This window comes from Mixophyes fleayi, chromosome 2 (genome assembly GCF_038048845.1).
Source record: "Mixophyes fleayi isolate aMixFle1 chromosome 2, aMixFle1.hap1, whole genome shotgun sequence".
In the NCBI taxonomy this organism is placed as follows: domain Eukaryota; kingdom Metazoa; phylum Chordata; class Amphibia; order Anura; family Limnodynastidae; genus Mixophyes; species Mixophyes fleayi.
In genome coordinates, this window is record NC_134403.1 from 112,855,407 (window position 1) to 112,877,417 (window position 22,011).

Genomic DNA, 22,011 nt, shown 5'->3' on the forward strand with positions numbered 1-22,011 from the left:
AGTTTTGTTTTGCATAGAGTTTATCTCTTTCCAATGGAGCTGCACAGGAAGAGGTGTGGGAGCCCTGCCTGTCCTACATGCAACTCCCCTTCAGGCACCTATTGGCATATGCTTTGGTCCTGAGCTTTTGTGTACGCATTTTGGAGAGGTATGGAGTCACATTTGTTCTACAGTGACAGCGACCCCCACAATATGCCCTAGGATCTGCCTCTTCGGCTTCACTCTGGAAGAAGGCTTTAATAAGCCTATGCTTAAATATATGTTTAATCCAACCTTGCTGCCCAAGGTTATTGTTGTCAGAAGCTGAATAACACCTGAACCACCCGGTGTCCATAATTGAATTGCTCTGATAAACAATGTCTGGATGCATGAACGCTTTTTGGACGAAAGTAAAGACTTTACACATTTATCACAAGGTCTGGTATTGCTGCTTTGTCAGGGATTGTTTTTGTCTGTAGCGCAGCTAGCCCTTATGCGGTTTTTTGCTCATGTGTACAATAAACACTTTATTTAAAAAAAAAAAAAAAAAAAAATGTGGAAAATTTCTGGCTGTATGACCTGTATAATCTGCTGCCCAAGGCCATAGCCAGAGGGCTCTGCTTGCCGCTGATGCCATAGCTCTTGCAGAAAAAACCAACAGTATCCAGAGATGTCTCACAGAGGAATTAAATACCATTTTGCATAATTTCAACACTTTTAGTAGACTTTGTCTGTTCACTTTCCCCTGGCTATCTCTTGACGTTTTCACGCCACAAAGTTAAAGCACTGGCTACTGAAGCTTATAGCCACTTCGACTTTAATGTAGTCCCAGATGAAACGTGGACAGTTGTCAAAGAACTTTCTGCCTTCTTGTTCATCGGACTCATTAAAGGACTATCCTCTTCTAAAGCAATAGTTGTTCTAGTAGATAAAGTAGCTATAATAGTGTTTACTTATGGAATTAAATTCCACTTTTGAGCTCCTTCATCTCCGAATGGATACACCCCTTCTATTCTCTTTAATTTCGACTGATATTTCTCCACAAGTCCATTCTTTATACAGTAACACTTTCACTACTTGATATACAGGAAATACCCCATTTCTCCTAATGCATCCTTCAAAGACAAACCATGATCTGTAGCAGAAATTGAGGTTTCACTTATTCCCATAGACATATACTGTATATATTTAAGTAGAATTTACAGATTAAATAACAATAGCTGTTTCTTTAATTTCCCGATTCTTCATTCATCATCATTTATTTATATAGCACCAGCAAATTCCGTAGCGCTTTACAATTGGGAAAAAACATTAATAAAAGAATACTGGGTAATACATATAGACAGAGAGGTAAGAGAACCCTGCTCGCAAGCTTATAGTCTTCACTGGAAGAATGCTCAGATATCCCTGGACTATCCCACTCCAACTGGGAATATCAGTCATCCACATCTATGCTTGCTCAAGATCTGGTTCTATTAATGCCTTGCATTATATACAAATCCTACTCAATTATTCTTTCATCCATGCAACAAGTTCTTTAAGTTATTAAGGTGGCTAATCTTTCCCTTTGTTTTTAGATTTGCATATGGCCCAAAACACTACTTAAGATTCTGATATAATGGTTGCATCACAAGCTACACAGTGTGTGTCTAAGTTTCATTCTTGCTTTGCCCAGGCTCTACAACAGTGCTGGAAATGGGGACACTATTACTAGGTAGCATTATCTGGAGGGATATTCTTCAGTGTATTGGGATTGGCCATAGGCTCCATTTTGCTGACCGACATAAGGCTGCTGTACTTCCGTTTTGTAGAACACCACCTTTCTCCTGAACAGTTTCCATTGCTGCTCAAAAAGTACACTTATTCTAATCTCCAAGAGTCCAGAGGTAGCAACATGGTGGTTCACATGTTGCCACAGCTACCTTGACTCACACCACAGTGGGGTGTGGAAAAGAGAGCCCAGTAAGCCCTGCACTACAGGGAAAAAAAACAAAAACAAAAACATAACAAAACCTCTCTCTAGCTGTAGGAAAGAGGGGGAAGGGGAGGAGCTGGCTAACTACACCTAGCTGTTGGTCACAGCAGAGACTAGTGCTTGCCGCTATTTGCGAATGAATCGGATCCCTGCCAGACAGCTCCTTTCAACTGTTCAGTTTCGCATGCAGGAGGCTTCAGCCCTTACCTTTGGAATAAGGAACTCCATTAACACAATACTGCATTTAACATACACTTAAGCAAGAACACCGATTAATATAGATTATATACTGGTTTATTTCAAGTCATAAATCTGCACAATCTCCTGGTTTTTGCTTGTTTATATGATTTGAAGAGAGACTTCTTACATACCACACAGATAAAGGTTAAAATTAACCAGAGAACGGATATTTACTGAACATCAAGTTATATGTGAATTATGGAGGTGATCCATTTATGCCAACCTGTTTTCAGCTGATATTTGATTAAAAGGACATTACACAGAGAAACAGTGCGATATATTGGATAATAGAAAACCAGAAACACTGTATATTTATTATACATGAGCATCCTCAGAATTTTAATGCTATTGCAAACAGCATAAAGTGGTTGTTAATATATTTATATTGATAATAAAGTGTATACTTATTTTATTTTTACTGTGTTGGTACTTTAATAATTAAACATTTGGCCATCCTCAGCACTGTGTTATTTCTTTGTATTGAGTATTGCCTTTGGCACATCAGGGACATGCACTATTCCCTGCAGTAGAGAGGCTGGTCCGATCTCTAAAATATTTTGGATGAATTAGGTTAAACGCTGATAATTATAGAGACAGAGTACCATTAGGAAATCTTTTGTTTTTATATAGAACCGGCAGATATCAATGACTACTGTGAAGCTATATCCAACATGGATTTTTTAGTCAAAGTATAAAAATGATGCTTGTATTATTTTCGACACTCCAGTACACCCAAGGAAATGGTCCATGTGGACATAGGCTTAGTGTCTGATTTTCTTGCAACAATGCTGCAGCACTTAAACTTTTAATCTCTAGTAGACCTCTGCGGAGATGCAGATAGGCAATTTCTCTATATCTCAAAAACAAGAATTTAAAAGAAGGTAAAAAATTTAATATAGTCGTACTGTAATAATGTAAAATTTTGATACATAGTCTTATTGTCACATAATGGTCTTTATATTCCCCTGTCGTAATAGACTGGAGATTTCATTTGGAATGTTTGAGACTTAAGACAGGTTTTTGATGAAAGCCGATTGGACGAGATAAAGGTGTTCTTTAATACTAAAAAGGGATTGTGCAGATTTAGAACATTAAAAACAAGACCAAACACAATCTTCTTGTTTTTGTTAAAGCACATATTTTAATTTGAATATCAAAAGATTGCCAAGATAGAGGATACATCTTACAATAATCATATACAAAATCAGGTACACTAAACTATTTTACATTAAAGATGGACAGTATGTTCTTCTGAAGATGTTGTTGAAAGAGAAGCATGTTAAGCCCTGCCAGTTTCGACTTGAAGTTCAACAACAGCTGAAGAGCAGTTTGCCTACAACAGCTTCTTATACAGTGCAGTCTGGACAATAGCAGAGAACAAAACCATTGACAATACAGCAGCTGTGCTCTTCCAAAGGCCTAGGGAAGGGTTAGACCAGCTGGAGCACACAATTGTCATATAGCACAGACGTGGGTGCACTCTTCATTTTATCTGCACACTGGTAATGTTTAAACAAAAGAAAAAAAACTGCATCATGTATGTGCACATTACAAATTTGATGTTTATATACAAAAACAATGGCAACAAAGAATTATAGTTACTTGGAAAAAAAAGAATATATGCAATTTCTTAGATGTAGCATAAAATATATTAATGAGATTTTTTTTTTACTATGCACATATTAGCTATCAAGAAACTTTCAGTCTTTGCTAGGATTGCCATTTATATACAAGGTATAGAGTGTTTTTTTCCAGTACAGAGGAATGCATACAATAGACCTAGATTTGTAACTTATTTGTGTACAGGACATTAACAAACTTAGGAGATTTGTATCAGTCTCCTTTTTGACTGGTCGCCATTTTTAGTTTGCTCGGACTTGCTATACAAAGTGAACAAGACTGACAGGAGAGTTTTGCTGAAGATTACTGTACTACCATCTGTTAATATTTACAAAAGAATTATAAAAGGAAAATAAACATAAGGTAAGCATGCCCTTAATGCAATATAAAGATAACCCATTTATAGATTAAAAGGAATGACATTTCAAAGAAGTGTTTAACTCTACATCAGCACCCTTCCATTGTTTGTTTGGTGTCTGTTTCATATCACATGATCATTCAGGTTTGTTTTTTTAGAAATGATGGGAAGCCAACACTTTGGTGATCTATTTCAAACATTCTCGAGAGCCGCAGACATCTCTTTAAATTGCTTGAAGAAGTTCTGGTGGAAAACAAAAGAACACAAACAAAAATAATATCTCGGTACACATACAACCAACAAAATATTGTAAATATAGGTTTAAAGTGTACAGCTGGACAGAAACAAACCATTATACATGTTAGGAATTTATTACAAAATGAAACTTATGAAGCTCTGTTTTAAGTCCTTTCTCCCAGCTAGTAGAGCCATGGGAGTTGGGAGAAACGCTCTCTTCCAGTTTTTGCTGTTCTATGATGCTTCAGGTCACAGAGCCTGGTGTTTGAATGAAAAACACTGCAGATCAGGCAGTTAGAGGTTATCAAGAAATCTGACTATACAATTCATGTCTGCAACTCCTGCACTAGTAGACTTTCAAATCCCAGCAGTTCAACAAGATGGAGGAAGGGAATCATAAAAATAAATAAAAAAAGCCTGTAAATCAATCATGAAGCCTCCTATGCACAGCAACACGATATCCAGAAATATTTATGAAAACTGTTATAACACCCCCATATATTACAGGTGCTATTTTTAAAATATACTTTAGCAAATGGCAGTAAAATGTATAATGGTGTGACCAATACCAATCCAAAAAGTCCCCTATGGTTAAATCTTTTACAAGCTGAAGAAACAAAAATACACTATGGGGGACATTTATGAAACAGTTGTTAAGGTAAAAGTCTGATAAAGGTTTAGCTGTCCATAGTAACCAAACATGTACTTTATTTTTCAAAACTGTACCAGCCACATGTCAGTATCAGATTGTTATGGGTAACACATCATTTTCTACGTTAGCTGTAAAATGTTCACGAATATGTATGAAATAACAGTGACAGAATTCACAACTATGTGTTGGACAGATCCTTGTACAGATTTACACAATATAATACAAAAAACAAAATCCAAAAACCAAACAAACCATTGTTTGTTTAAGCCTGGCATTTCCTGATGTTTGAATATTGTTTGCATATTACTATATCTATACTGAAATGGTTTCAGCCACTGCACACAGAAATATATGCCTGAAATATCTGTGTGCGGTCAGTGAAAAAGAAACAGTAATAACTTGTACTAACCTGAAACTCTGGAATAGTCATTTCGAACACTTTGCTTCGGACGTGTCCAGAATGGTCTGCTAATTTTAATACTACAGTGACATAAGGATGATTGAGGGATCTGCAGCTGTCTGAACTAACCGCCATACCAATTTTCCACTGAAAATCAACAAGCTGTAATAGAAATAAAAACACATTTAATGTAAAAAAAAAAACAAAAAAAACAAAAAACCATAAGCAGTAAACCTTTCATCCAAGCTAAAGGCTCATTATTTTAAACGTGTCAGGTCCTCTGATTATTTGTAGAGGCATATTAAGAACACGTGCATTAGTTACCCAATGCCGCTAAGGCACGGATACCTGTATACTGGAGATCACCCTCCTCTTCCTCCATCAAGGAATGGTTTGGGTGAATATGTTTATATGTCAATGGATGAGATCATCATGACAGCGATTTATAGATTCCCAAATTTCACAGCCACCTGGAGTCAGTGTTTGGAACCCCTTTCCTCAGTGCTGTTAGGATCCCTGACAACATTAAGTTGAATGCCCAATTTCTAAAATGGGCATAAGAGCACTATTTTGATTTTTTTTCCAATATCCATTGGGGAGCTACAACCTAGTTCATCCACAAAAGAAACTTTACACCAGTGATCGTATCACAAATGTTCCATTGATGAATATTAGATGGAAATGGATAATCTGCGCTTCCCAAGAGAGAGTGGTTGCAGCCAGGGGAAAAAAAGATAAAAGGGGAATGGTCCCAACCCCTAACGTAGATCATGCCAGGGTTCCCGGCGCTGGGATAGAGGGGGGGGGGGGGGGGGAAGAGGGAAGGGGAAGAAAAAGGAATAAATGTGATGAACAATACAAATGATATTAGAGCAAGTAAACCAGCCGGTGTACTCGTGTTTATTAAGGTGAGAGGTTTGGGAGTAATAAAGCAAATTCAGCTACGGTAGATAGCATATGAACACTACCATAACACCTTCTATAAAGCGACGCTCGAACTACCGCTATTTAGCGCGCATGCGCCACGAGCCGACTCTTCTCTCTTCCACAACCCAGTGGGCCTGTCTACTACGAGACTTGCAACGAGAGGAACCAGACACCTGGAAGATGCATCCTTGGTTAGGATAAGGGCAATATCCCCATCGCGGACTCAATAGCACCACATCAAGCGGAATACCGGTTTACGGGTTTGAGCTCTTATTTCTATATGACACACGGACTATTGTTTTTGAAGATTAACACTTATAGTGCTTCAGCTTATACGTCCGCTTTACGGTTTATTTGATTCATTTACTAGTCCAGCTCATAGAAATGTGAAACAAGGAATTTACAGATTCTATTGGACTATTGCTATAGAAGCGGTTTTATGAATCCTTTTTGTGTCTCAGCTGGTCAAGCGATTATGAGACTATTTACATGGTCTTAAGATACAGCTTGGTGGTATGATTTACCTGCTTCCGGAATAAACACGAGTAGGAGCGGTGTATATATTTATATCCCAGTTTTACTATAAAGTACCTAATTTAATTGGGAAATCCGTTCCCGATGGATGGACTACAGTGTTTACTCCTCCTGTGATTACACTTACTTCAGAGGCTAAGCCGGCTGGCTTTGGCATCAGGAGCGAGTGACTGTTGTCCAAGACTTCTGTCACGACAAACTGTACCAAACATTTATGATTCATGATATGTGTTCATATGCTATCTACCGTAGCTGAATTTGCTTTATTACTCCCAAACTTCTCGCCTTAATAAACACGAGTACACCGGCTGGTTTACTTGCTCTAATATCATTTGTATTGTTCATCACATTTATTCCTTTTTCTCCCCCCCTCTATCCCAGCGCCGGGGAACCTGGCATAATCCATTGATGAATAGCCTAATTTATTAATCTATTATTAGGTAAGCATGCACGTCTACTTTTTTCCACATTATGTTTTTTTTAAAATGTTATACATTATATTTGGTTTCTCTCTCTACCTAACATTTGCAGCAAAGAATTGCTTTTGCATTGGTTCTAGGACCCTCCACTGCCGGTCAGGTGAAAAACCAAACAAAGAGTTGATGTTCTGGGAAGAAATGAACAATTCCCTACTACGTGGTGATGTAAGAGCTTTTCTTTTTATAAAGGTGTGCAGCAGTTTTGTCTGAAATTGTCCATCTGCCCCATGTCATGTGGGACATCTAAGTTCTAAAAAATATCCAAGTTCTTGGTGATTATGTTGAGTGATGATTGATTCATTTTTGCAAGGGACGAACTAGCAAAGGTATGTGCTAGCTAGATGGCTGTTCATATCAGAAAAAGGAGAAATATGGTTTTGCTGAAGTGTTTTTTGCTTTTTTAAGAGATAGAGGCAATCACTGTTACTTGATTTAAAAAAAGAAAAAAAAAAAAAGAAGAAGAAGGTGTTGCCTCTGCTAGAAACAAAACAAAAAAAATATATATATATAAAAATTTTTTTTTTTACTTTTTTAAAAAGTATTTGCCATAACAGTACAAAGATTCTCAAAATACATTTTGGTGTGTTTTGTTTACAAAAGTGAGGGGCTGGCTGCAGTGAACTGTAACTTTTTGTTGTTGTTGTCATCAAGAAAGACGTCTACAGTTCCCCAGTAACAACATTAAAGTTAAATTATATGTTTGGCCAGGTAACGTTAAGGTAAACACTTTAATAGGAATGCATTAAATGCCGTTTAAGACCCACATTTACAAACATATACATTGTTTAAACTGCAATATGGCATTTTTTTCATCTTGTAGCATAATTGATAGAGCTATAGGGACTGCCATGTTAATAGATCATCATACATCGTTCTGCAGTGCATTAAACATAAGTACACTCAATTTCCGATTTATTTAAGCTAGTATACAACATGTAATGGCTATCTCAAAATGTGCAACGCTGGACTTATTGTAATGTTTTTCAGGTATAGTTTCAGAAGGACGCTGCTTCTGACAATACTTTCTTAGAGCTCCATGTCTGCCTTGTACAGATTCATTTGCTTCAAAATTCAATATAGAATTTATTTAATTTTTGACAGTAAACAGGTTATCTTTAATGTAATTGGTAGACAACTTGCTTGTGGCTTATTATGTTACTCTCTGAAGTAGCTATAATCAAATATACTGCTGGCTCCTCTGTAGGTGATCTCTCATGTGGTGATGCATTGATAGGCTCTTAGAGTGGCTGTGCCCAGTTCTCCTCTTACCACTTTAGAGGATATTATTACTCTGTGAAGTGAAGCCCCTGGCCTAAGACGTCTACATGGGGGTCTTTTAGACTGTATCTTGCAAACTATAAATAAATAATAAAAAAAAAAATATCTAGTTCCAAAGATGGTCTTTTACAATCTGTATTAACTACATTTTCTGCTTTCATTATGTATATTGAGGTATTTTTTTTGTAACATTTTCAATAATAAGTGTCTGAGGAATGATCTCCTTTTCATTGTGTAATGATTTTTTTCACCCTGGTTATAAACAGATTGCAGTAACTCCCCATTTTTACGCATATAAAATGTCTAGTCATTGCCTAATTCTATCTTTTTTTTGCTGTTTAAAAAATAAAAATAATAATGTTATAGGTTTTATCCCATCTTATAGAAAGTGTGTATTTTCAACCGTCTGGAAGAGCATTTTTCCTCTGTCTTACATTGTAGGAGTATACTTTGTTCCATTAGATTCCTTTAATACACTGTCCATAACAACATTTGAATATAAAGTGTGTTTTTTCTCTTTCTATGCAACCATCAAATAGTAAAGGCATATTTCTTAATGTTAAATTGATAGCGGAGAACATAAAACCAAAATGGATGCAAGTATTTTTTACCTCTATACAAAGCTGCGCTATGGGGCAGATTCAATTAGCCATAAGGGTCCACCAGACATCGCCTCAATGGCTGGCTGCACACCCTGCCGGCTAATACGGTACAGAAATCTGATAGTTTCCGCTCACATGTCTATGGGACGCAAGGGAATATGAGCTCAGATTTTACTAAAAACTCCAACGTGATGCGTCTCCTGAACAGTGTGCGGAGACACCGTGACACCTCGCAGATAATGTAATGTACCTCTGACTGAATATATTCTATTATTCATATACAAACAATTCAATTTACAGTGTTAACTATCCTCTTTATGTATGGTATAATGTATTGTTCAGCAACGCTGACCAAGTAACTAACACCCACAAGTTGTGGTTTTTCATATTCACCTGCTTGCTGAGGTGAGCTATTGTTTTGGATAGATAAGAGGCATGTGCTTAGCTGTATAAAGATTTTTTTTATGATCTTTGCTATTTATGCTGTAATTTCTGTAGATCATGCTTGTTTCACATCCATTGCTTTGCTGCAGTACTTTCACCAAGATACACAATAGGTTACACAGCCCTGTTTGTAAATCATCAAACTGATTTTATTTTATTCCCCCCCCTACAGCTTTTCAATTTGTTTTATAATTATGTGCATATATTCAGAATGGACTAGAGCAGTGGATTCCAAACTTTTTCAGTTCAAGGCACCCGTAGGGTCTCCAAAAAATTTTCAAGGCACCGCTAAGCCAAAATAATTAGCAAGTAGTCCCCCCGCCTTGCTTACCACTGGCCCTGGCCGAGGCACCCTTGTGAGATCTCCAAGGCACCCTAGGCGCACAGTTTGGGAACCACTGGACTAGAGCCTACCTGTGTGCCAAAGGAGACAGTACTACAATAAGTAAAATAATTTAAAGTGATACATTTAGATTGAAATTTCTTCTCTAGAGCCAAAGTGGACTCTACTGTCAGTACTCCTGACAACTCACACAACAGTGTAGTCCACAGGGAGGTAACACCAGGGTCTACACGTTATATAGCAAAAAAAGACAACAGTTCACCTACACAAGGCTTGTTCCAGGCGTGTAATGTATCATTGCCCTAACTTGTGCCACTTGGGGTCTGACTTATTAAAAGTGCACTGGTATAGAGGGGAGAAACATCCATGCATAGTGCAGCAGATAGCGCTAAACATGGGGGAGCAAAGTAATGCCCCTTTTCTCATCTCCAGCTAAGCTGCTGCAAAACCAGATATTGTTCATGAGATAATGATTCACAATTGCAGCACACACACCAATATGATATCGGGCCGACCTGTCGTTAATCAACTGATTAACCCGATAATCGGCTGAACACTGAAGTGTGCACCCAGCTTTATGCTCTCTGTAGGTTTAAGGACACTAGGCATTATTTTACTGAAGACTTTGACCAGACAAATTGGGGAATTTAATTGGCCTGCGCGTTATTATGGTAGTTTCAACGCTGGCTTTTAACTCGCAAAGCCGGGTTAAAACTACCGTAATAATGGTAATAGTTTTAACGCCGCGCAAATTCAGGGGGAATTGAATTCTCTCCAAAACGTGGCATGTGTGTTCCTGTTCCCAATTACTTTGAAGGTGACATACCACTGTTGCATAGTCCTTTAACAATGAGAGACTAGTCACAACTTATACAAAGAAAACATCGTAACGTTATAGATCAATGACCTTACAAAAATACAAATGGAAGTAATGTGGACACCAATGCATCACACACAAGGGCCGCCAAGAGGAATTTTGGGTCCCGGAACAGCAACTTAATGGGGCCCCCTATAGGTGATTAGTGCAGCGTCTGCGCAGTCAAAGGGGTGTGGCTATACCATTGGGGGCGTGGTTGTGCATTATTGTCGGCGTGTCTAGCAGGTAAAAAAGCACTAAGCCACCCTCCTACAGAAAAATGCATTACTCACACGTGCCCCCTCGCTTTAATCACACACGCCCCCGCCTCATCACATTTTACCCTTTTCTCCACTGTACAGGTCCGGCTCTGCACACAGCCCCATGAGCAAAAATTAAAATGTACTTTTATTTATTTAAAATAAAATATCTATATTTTTTACCTATAGAGCTCTAGTGGGGCCCAGGGCACCCCGGGAAGGTCCGGGCCCGGGTAATTTTTACCCCCCCCCCCTCTCAGTGCCCCTGATCACACACTTCTACTAGAAGAAATACACACACCAACATATGCTACTGTCATACAAACACCATAACACAATGCTGCAACACAAATCTCAACAGCACAAGTGTCATGCACACTAGGACTATCACCCACTGTTGTCACAACAAACCCTAAAACATGCTATGGTGATGCAAGCCAAAAAGCCAAAACCCAAGGCTACTAAACAGTTTGCCACCACATGTAACTGGAACATCAATTATATACTGTGTGTGTCTGTGATTGTTAGTCACTTTTTACAATTAATACATGAGGCAAATTACATAGTCACTGTATTTCTATAGGAACAGCTTCCCAAACAAAAGCATGTTTAGCTGGTCTAGTTCATTACAGAAACAAATGCATGTACTCTTAACCATATATATACATTGGAATCTAGAATCAAATGTTAAGCTATTAGAGTTGACTATTCAGCTAACAAAACTTAAACTGAGCTTTATAAAAAAAATGTTTAATAATTCCCCACACATCCATTTTGTTTTAAAATTACAACAGAGTAGTTTGGAGCATGGAGAATAGTTGAACTACATAGTCAGAAATGCAGCAATCCCACAGAGTGTGTTTCCCCCCTTTAAATATTGCATATTAAGTATATTTTAAGCATGCTTACCATACTCATTTTTTCTTAGCTATCCTACAAATCATTATCTCCTTTTCAAAACCTCTCTGGAGAGTAAACAAGTATACACATACAGACACAGGCTCTCTGCATGTCATGTGAAGACCAGAGGGGGAGGGAGGAAGAATGTCACAGAGAAAACTAAAGACTTTAGAGGGATGTTACAAAGTCTGTAGTCACATTACTCTGTGGGAAGTCTGCAGAATTCTAAATCATTGATAGTAGACTGAAAAAACAAAACAAGGGAAAAATGTATATACCAAGCTGATTCTTATAGCCTGCCAGTGTTTTTTTTTTTAACAGAAAACACACACACACACCACCTCATTTTTTCATGACATTGCAAAACAGTATGTGTTTGTACAAGTATATATTAAAGCAGCAATGACAAGCATGGGATTATTGCCTGTCAAATAAAATAGAAATTAGAAGTATATGGAATCACTGTACTCTAGTTTAAACATGAAAAGGACATTATTGCCCTTATTTTGACATTTTACCACATTCATCTCAAGTACTAAGTTGAATTTCTCACAAAAAAAAATAATTATATATTCACATGAAATGTGTAAATTCTCTGGTCATGTTGGGAGCCATAACTAGACTTCTGCACAGAATTTTTTGTCAATTGGCCTGGCCTCCAGAATGCTGCAGCTCTCCAGCATTTGAAGAACTACACAACAGTTTTATGCTATGGCAGTTTTCCTTAGTCGGTCTATACTTCAATAGACAAGTTCTTCTACTGCATCTATATCAAGTTTTGAATCTTCCATTTTTCATGGAAGCAAACATATGTTTTATATGCAATAGGTGAACTCTGGTTATGGTGTGCACAGCACTGTGGTCATTGTACCTGAGCTTTCACCAAGTTGTATGCATCTTAATTCTAATTACATATAACTTATGTCATATTGAATCACTTGATGTTGGCATAATAAACAAGTGGATTTTTTAACATTTTGGTTTACCTTTCAGAAAGTTTTTTTTTATGTGCAGTTTCATATTGTTAGCACCTTTCAAAAGTATTTATGACTATTAGTTTGCAGTTTTCAAAACAATTGACATATGTAGTTAGATTTTGTAAACAATAGAAATATTTAGTAGACAATATATTACTTGTGCAGCTGGAAACAGATCTCTGGATCCTTCAGTCTCGGAAAGCCTTTTACCCTTCTCATTCCACACGTGACGAATAACTTGCAGGATCTGTTTTGGGAGCTTGTAATGGCTCGCGATGGTGTTTATTAGTGCATCACTGGACATTCTTTGCTTTGCAGCAGTGCTGTGGTTCAAAAGGAAAACAAATGTAGCATAAAGGTGAAGTGTGCTGGTCAGTCTTACCCTGACTTTCCAATGCAGTGCAAAATCCACATTCCACAAATGTAAGACAGCAGCACTTCGGTTGTTTAGGAGACTTATGATGGTCACATGCACTGTATGTTCGCCTGATCAAGATTATAAACCAATGTGGGCCAAGCAGCCAGATCAGTTCCAGAATCGCTGGTGTTTTAGCAGCCAGTGCGGTCAGAAGAGGACTGTGCACGGTTATCTACGGACTACATTTTCCAACATGACATTATGCGATGATACATTTTAGATTCTGAGAGGATTGTTATTGGGCATTTTGGGGACACATGAGGTGACAACTACCCAATATTGCAAGATATAAAGATGCTGGGCTGAAAATAGTATAAACACTTTAGTTGTTTTAGGTATTTTAGGTCTGTAATACAGCGTGATATATAGAATAATGGTCAGGTGTGTAGTACACAGTAGGTGTATTTGATCTTCAATTATATCCTAACATAGTAGCTAAATATAGTCAGGAGCTCCAGTTAATCAACAAGTAATTTTGGGCAAGCTGAATTCCAGGCAGAGATACTCTTACCATTATCAGCTATGCAATTTCAAACATTCAAATGTTGGCTTTGGTGACCTGGCCACAGTGGGTTAGAGTGACAGACTAAAGTATGCATCTCTGACAGTACAGTTGTGTACCATAGGGGAAGAGAAATATATCTACATACACGAGCAGTCATTGCTGGAATGCACCATCACACTGGCTTTATCTGGCTTTATGATGCAGGTTTAACAGTTCATATATAAAAGCCAGCTACTAGACTAGGATTGGAAATCTTGGGGAGGGGGGTATATTTACTAAACTGCGTGATTGAAAAAATGGAGAAGTTGCCTATAGCAACCAATCAGATTCTAGATGTCATTTTGTAGAATGTACTAAATAAATAATATCTAGAATCTGATTGGTTGCTATAGCCAACATCTCCACTTTTTCACACCCGCAGTTTAGTAAATATACTCCCCCCCGGGTCTCTGTTGCAATTTAATTTTAACATTAAATATGAAACATTTAAATATTAGGACAATGTGTACAATTAAGCCAAAAGGTAGAATTTTGATTCCACTATTATTTTGAAATATTGTAAAGCTTACATTTCAATGTATTGTTTTATGGACAATTTACATACATGTATTGTATACACGTTATATTTACATCTAGATAATTAGAAGAAAACAAAAAAATGAAACCATTAAAATCAGGCTCTAAAAAAGTTAAAATCAGATTTATCGCCCTCTGCTGTCCAAAGAATGTAACTGGTTAAAAATTTCCAACCAGTGTGTCGAGATACACTTTCTTGGCATAATAGAGATCGTCATCATTTATTTATATAGCGCCACTAATTCTGCAGCGCTGTACAGAGAACTAATTTAGACTGTAAGCTCCCATTGGAGCTTACAGTCTAAATACCCTAATATAGACACACACACACAGACAAACAGACAGGGAGACAGACAGAGAGGGAGAGACTAGGGTCAATTTTGATAGCAGCCAATTAACCTACTAGTATGTTTTTGAAGTGTGGGAGGAAACCAACAAACTACACACATATAAGGCCATGGTCGGAAATCAAACTCATGACCCCAGTGTTGTGAGGCAGAAGTGCTAACCACTAAGCCACTGTGCTGCAGATATGTCTTAGGAATTCAAATAAGTCAGCATATTCAATGAGTATTGTGTACATATATATATATATAATTAAAATGACTAAGACTTGTTTTGCTTCCTCGGAATCTCAATTTCACCTTTACAATATTTATACATATATAAACATGACAGAATTAAAGTTTATGCCAAATCTGAAATATCAGTATTTGCACATTGTGCTATTACAGCAGTGAAACTGCTCTCTCTCTCTCTCACAGTGACTCCCAGCAAGTACAGAACCACAGCTCTGCAGTTATACAAAAAAGTACAGTGTGCGTTTTAGGATACGGTCTTCAGTTCGCATTTTCAGTCACCATGACCATCCACTTGTGTTCAGTCCTGCATTATGTAATATTGGCATTCCTCTTGTGGAAAGGGCAGAATTTGCTTGGGGACATTAAGGGAGTTACACCCAAAATGATTTAAGATAGAAGCCTATACAGAAAAGCTACAGGTAACATTAACAAATAGATTTTTTGTTTGTAATCCGCTCTAGTCACCACTGCGTCTAAACTCCTCAGTCACATCGGAGGTCTGCTCCCCTGACTCTTAACACCCCTCTCCCCACATATCTTGCATTGGTTAATAGTGAAGGGAGTAATAAGTCCATTGAGTTTGACATGTTCTGAATACATACTAGAAGACCAAATTTAAGTCACACAACATTTTATTAGCGCTTCATAGTAACATAGTTGATGAGGTTGAAAAAAAGACACCAGTCCATCAAGTTAAACCTATTTTGGATCTCTTGCGATCCCTCCCTTATATTTGAAATTGATCCAGAGTAAGCAACCGCCAATCTGTTTCAATTGTGAAAATCCCCCCAGACCAAATATTGCAGTCCTATTTTTACCCTATATCCACTACTATCCTTCATTTTAATTAACGGTCGTATCCCTAGATACACTTTTCTGCAAGAAATTTGTCTAAAGCTTTTTTTTAAACATATCTATTGAATCTGCCATCACAACCTTCCCTGGCAATGAATTCCATATCTTGACTGCCCTTACTGTAAAGAACCCCTTCCTTTGCTGGTTGTGAAATTTCCACTCCTCTACCCTTAGGAGGTGACTGCATGCCCTGTGTATAGTCCGTGGGGTAAAAAGTTCCCATGAAAGTTCTCTGTATTGACCCTTAATGTATTTGTACTTCGTAATCATATCTCCTCTTAGAAGCCTCTTTTCTAAAATAAACATGCCCAAACTGGCTAACCTTTCCTCATAACTTAATGACTCCATACCCTTTATCAATTTTGTCGCTCTTTTCTGAACCCTTTCAAGTTCCAAATTATCTTTTTTATAGAGTGGTGCCCAGAGCTGTACTGCATATTCAAGATATGGACTTTTATTTAGCAGCCATTGTTCCCACTTATAGCACTTATCCCACTGCAAAACTTTATTTTTTTCACTAACTGTGTGCCCAGTGCCTAGCAGTGCAGATTTGAGGTGTGGTTATTGTGTGTTGACATTTCAGATGCTTGGCTGCAATCTTTAGAAGCTATACTCCCTGATCCAATGTGTTTTACTAATTGTAGATTACTAGAGCCACTTTGCTTTACATAAGCTCATAATTGTAATTCCATACTATTCTTAAAGCTGTCACTTTCCATCTAACCATGAATCATTTAGAGATTAGCGTTTATATTTATTTTCCATTACACAGAATACATAGGATATAAGTGTGGCTATACTATTATACAAGTGTATGTAGTAGAAATATACCTGAAAAGACAGCTGACTGCATTAATAACGTGTCTAACTTCATCCACATTTGTTTCCACTCCAGCTGTTTGAAACCTCTGTTAACAAAATAAAAATAAAAAAAAAGTCAGAAGATACTTTGAATTTGAAAAACAACAAAAACAAATTGAAAACCTGGCACGACTTACAGCTATCATACCTTGGTAGAATCAATTTATTAAACGAGGTAATAACATTCCCCATAGTTCTTTACCCACTGCAAGCACTGCCATTAACAAACCGATTAAATAAAAATTTAAATGCAGCATTCAGACATTTGGAGGGGCGAGAGAAAACCTAAAATTAGCCACAAAATCTTACGAAAGTACCAAAGCAGAGGCGGGGAAAAACATTCTTTTCCAAAGGTTACTCTATAGAATCAAGCAGCAATATGTGGCTACATAAAAGATTGGAGTAATAAACAGGAACTGTATCCCAACACAACTATAGAGCAACAATTTATGCCACACTTGAATTTAACCCACTCCCTTCCTCTCCACAAGGGAAATAGTACCAATGGAAATATCAGAGAACCCACTATGGATATCTGCATGGTCAATTTGGCACAATGTGAGAAATTTCCAAAAATCCGCAAACCTTAGCCTTCCTACAGACACAGCACTACACGAGTAAAGCTGGGTAGACACTACAGGTTTTTCACCTGATTATGGTGCCAATTACACAACCGTTAGGTCCGATATCGCATTAGTGTGTACGCTACCACGATCATGTTGCAAATCGTATCATTTGATCTGATTTTATAAACCGACTACAACTTACTATGAATTGGCATGCTGATCAGGACTTGCAGTCATTGGTAAAATCGTTAAAGCTATAACAATGGGAGAAATTTACTGTAGTGTATACCCAACTTAAGACAATCGCATGCCTATCGCCATCAGATTGGAATAATCAATTACACAATCTGTTCCAGAGCAAGAAAAATCTTTATAAGTCAAAACTCTATTTACAAAGAACAACACAGAACATGGATATCACACTGGCAGGAATATATTAACAGCTGTATCACAACCAATACAAATGTTAACAGCTACAACATATAGAGAGAAAATATACAGAATATTTTTCTGGGGATAGCTTTCCCATCTAGATTCCAAACTATGCTAGATCAGATATCACTAAATGCCCAAAGCGTACCAACACATTAGCCTTGTTATACCATTACTTATGGCACTGTCCGGTGATTTAAACATTTTGGCTGCAGGTTAATGCCTATGCCACATCAGAACTACAACATTCTGTAACCTTGTCTCTACAGTGGGCAATCTTTGGCATCTGCAAAATTAACAAAGGGAAGCAAAAAAAACCTGTACGTTTACAGCATTTTTAGCAAATTGTATCGCAATAATAGATATTCAGAAACATGAATCAAAATATAAGATACATGCACGAGTCTTCTCTGCAATTTGGGTTTATATGTTTTTTGACCAATCCAAATATACTCCACACTTGTGAGACCTGATTTTACAGGCATCCCGTGGTTGTCATTAAAATGTCACATAGTAAATCTAAAGCAGCCAGTGTCAGTCTGGCAAGTCTGGAGTGGAAATAAAACACACAAACAGTTTAGATCCCCCTTTAAAAAGGACTTTCAATTGAGTCAATGTTATACAATTAATTTTCATGTATAATGCCATACTCAAAAATATGTGTGTTTTTTGCTAGTGATATAGCAATATCTGAAAAAACATTTTTAGGTTTATTCACATAGTATAAAACACTATTTAATCACCTTGATGGATGAATTGTGTCAAAACAAGTTAGTTAGTATAACAATTTATGTGAATAGGAAGTAAGAATTGTGTTGGACTACCATGTATGACAATGAAAGACATCATTATTTCTTTATGGCTGGCTCTTTTAACAAAAACAAAACGAAAGAAAATAAAATTCCTCTTAACTATACAACTACAGGAACTCAGGTCTCTCTCTCTTTACTCATACGCGTATATTTATTTGACTCCAGCTGTCACTCTTACCTCCCAATCACAGCACTGTAACTTCCCCCTGTCTCCCTCCCATACAGAATTTCAAGTTGCTTACTCAGCCAACACCCACCACCCCCTCTCTCCTTGACTCAACTGCAGAAGGTGGCATGGCATGGTATAGTATAGTACGTGAGCGCCCTAACCACTTTTCCCATTCACACCAGCTGAATACAATTAGTACCACCACCAACCCATATTTCAGTTATCTACACATCTGCTCCTAAACCCTTTCTTAGTAAATCAGATGGTACCCTTGTTAACCCCCACAAGTACACACATCGTTATTCCTACGTCTTGGGAACTTCTGAAAGCCACAGCTCTTTCCCCATTCACACTGTTGGGACTTTACCAAAGTGTCATACCACAACCTTCCTAGTAACACACTTTGGAGCCTTTTATCATTTCAGTTTGTTATTGGTGCGAGTGTCCATCAGTGATAATTAATATCACTACCCATCTATGCTCTGACACCATGTAGAGAGTGGTTGGTGGATAGCAGGGCAGTAACTAGAACTATGCGAGAGGGGCAGCCGCCCAGGGCGTAACGCTGAAGGGGGCCCAGTTTATGAATATTTTAATTTCTTTCAGATAAGGTCTAGGGGGGCGGGAGTTTCTCTTCTCGCCTTAGGTGCTAAAATTGTAAGTCACAGCTCTGGTGTATGGAAGAAATGTAACAGATCATGAGCATCATTAACACAGTCAGACACTGATAACAGGCTCAGTAGCGGCAGTTTCAGGCATCATTTTTAGCAGCAGTGGTTTTACGAGTTGACCAGGTACCAGCTGGCTGGGTCTCAGCGACATTCAATGCCATTATATGGAAACTAGCCAACAGGGTCCAGCTCATTGTGCACAGCATATCATTTTGTTTAGCTCAGCCTATAGTGAGGTGTTTGACCAATTATATATAATTAGATGGTGAGGAACAGATTCGATCATATAAACATTACTTTACTTTTTCAGCCTGTGGAAGAGATTCAATTTTACCTGCATAGAGCAATCAATCTGGTCAATCCCATATTATATTAACAAACTTAAATATGCAGACAATGAATAATTTCCAAATATAGCACTATAGTGAGGATTAAAGAAAAATAAAGCATTTCAACCCCCCTTTAAATAAATACACAAACCTCCCATTAAGAAGTACTCACCTGACAGAGAATTGTCTGGTCTACACCACCATTCTCACACAGATGTTCAAGAACTTGCTGACACTAAAACACATCAGAAAATATTAAGAACAACCTACTAATTAGCACTAAGGGCCACTATCAGCAATGTGTCACTTGGTTTAACACCAATTACATTTGTGCTAAATCACTCCAGAGCAGGGCAGAAACAACAATTGATGTTTGATGTGAATTGCATAAAGGAAATTGTTTAAATCAAAAAATCCAGTGCCAGGAAGCCAATTTTGCCTTCACCTAAGTCAGTGTTGGCCAACCTGTGACACTCCAGGTGTTGTGAAACTACAAGTCCCACCATACCCTTCCAGCAATAAGCTGCTATATATTGGCAAAGCATGCTGGGACTTGTAGTTTCACAACACCTGGGGGTAAATGTATCAAGCTGAGAGCTTTCCGGCGGGTTTGAAAAGTGGAGATGTTGCCTATAGCAACCAATCAGATTCTAGCTGTCATTTTGTAGAATGTACTAAATAAATGATAGCTAGAATCTGATAGGCTTTTCAAACCCGCCGGAAAACTCTCAACTTGATATATTTACCCCCTGGAGTGTCACAGGTGAGCCAACACTGACCTAAGTGAATAACATTACTACTAATGAAATATAACAAACATAACAATATTTATTGCAATATAAAAACATTTGGTATACACTCTTACACCAGAAGGTATTTGATTGTTTCTGATAGTGTCTTGAAAACAAGACTCATTGTGAAGCCTTACAGCTTTGATAACCTTATTTACTACCTCTTCCATACAGTGCAATTTGTATGACTGAATTACAATTAGCATAAATTGCTATTTTTACTATTTTGCAGTTATCATATAGATACATTTCTTAACAGAGTAATGTCTTTTCCCATCACACAGAAATAGTCATCCAAGGACACCTCAGATGCTTCAACCAGTTGCATATATCTCCTATACACAAAATAAATCAGGAGGGAGTACCCTATTAAAATGGATGAGAGATGAAAGCTGCACATACCAGTTCGGCAAACAGGTCAGCTGGTAATGATTTAATCAAATCACATGACTTTCCCAAGCCTGCAAGCAAGAATAATATGTGATTAGGTTCATTTATATTTTAAAATGCAGCCAATAAGACGTAGTCTGGAGCAGCCCCGGGCAACCTATCACTCTCTGCTCAACTGTTGTGTTACCTGTCTCTAACTTATAGATGGAGGACATGAAAACCTAGTAATTATAATACATGACCTACACTCATATGGTGACATATATATACACAGAAGGACACATACCAACTCCTGGCAGCTCCCTTTCACCCATGTCCACCGCAGCCATATAACTCGTCATAGCTCGCGCAAATCACGTGATCTGTTCTAAATCAGGTGACTGGCTCCCGTACCGCCATCTTTACACCGGGCACCACCATTGTAGCATCTATTGATATGACACGTTATATCATAATAAACTGGGCAGGCAGCGTTCCTAAAACAAGACGTGTTCTGGAATGGGTACTAAGTCATGTTATTAAATGAGCTCACACGAATTTTGCTGAATAAACGCGTCATTGGCCCGTTTCTTTTTGCGTCCACATCGAGGCATGCAACGCAATGGAATGGGCGTGGTTTTCTTTATAGATGACCAGGTTAAAGAAACCCATTGGTTCCTCTGCTCTGAGTGACGGGAGTTTGCAGGAGACTGGCGGAAGTACACAGCTCTGCCACGCCGCCTGCTCTGTCACTTGTCACAGTGCGCAGATGTCCGCAACCAGTATGCGGTCCACGGACTGGGAAGCGTCCACTTGTTGTCGGCAGTGGGGGGGGAAACATTATTTGTGTCATGATTTGGGACCCGTCATCCTAAATCTTCTACTCATGATCGTGGTCATCTCACTGTTATTTGTTATTAATTCATTTACACTGTGATGTTTAACGTAAATATTATTTAACCGAAGAGCAGACTTGGCAGACACATGGTAACACCCCCATGTACGGAGGTTGGAT

At 38.0% G+C, this 22,011-nt stretch overlaps 1 protein-coding gene across 3 annotated transcripts; it reads right to left on the reverse strand.

The window, feature by feature from the left end:
- Positions 1 to 3,315: 3,315 nt before the first annotated feature.
- On the reverse strand, positions 3,316 to 21,606 carry COMMD6 (COMM domain containing 6). Of its 3 annotated transcripts, XM_075199826.1 has the most exons (7): positions 21,304 to 21,531; positions 21,030 to 21,088; positions 20,009 to 20,071; positions 16,828 to 16,904; positions 13,219 to 13,384; positions 5,471 to 5,623; positions 3,316 to 4,415 (listed from the first exon to the last, which is right to left on the reverse strand). In XM_075199826.1, exons 1-7 carry the CDS (start codon positions 21,356 to 21,358, stop codon positions 4,365 to 4,367), a joined length of 624 nt encoding a protein of 207 aa, XP_075055927.1. In that variant the 5' UTR covers positions 21,359 to 21,531; the 3' UTR covers positions 3,316 to 4,364. The 3 variants fall into 3 exon arrangements, with proteins under 3 accessions (XP_075055927.1, XP_075055928.1, XP_075055929.1); XM_075199827.1 differs by lacking the exons at positions 13,219 to 13,384; positions 16,828 to 16,904 and having other exon boundaries at positions 21,304 to 21,606; XM_075199828.1 differs by lacking the exons at positions 13,219 to 13,384; positions 20,009 to 20,071; positions 21,030 to 21,088; positions 21,304 to 21,531 and having other exon boundaries at positions 16,828 to 16,898.
- Positions 21,607 to 22,011: the final 405 nt, after the last annotated feature.

Excerpts from the sequence above, each read along its gene's own strand:
- COMMD6 (XM_075199826.1), bottom strand. The coding sequence starts at position 21,358 with ATGACGAGTTATATGGCTGCGGTGGACATGGGTGAAAGGGAGCTGCCA. Across the intron at positions 21,089-21,303 it reads AAGGGAGCTGCCAGGAGTTG|GCTTGGGAAAGTCATGTGAT; the intron begins GTATGTGTCCTT and ends TCTTGCTTGCAG. Across the intron at positions 5,624-13,218 it reads ATCTGTTTCCAGCTGCACAA|CTTGTTGATTTTCAGTGGAA; the intron begins GTAATATATTGT and ends TTTCTATTACAG.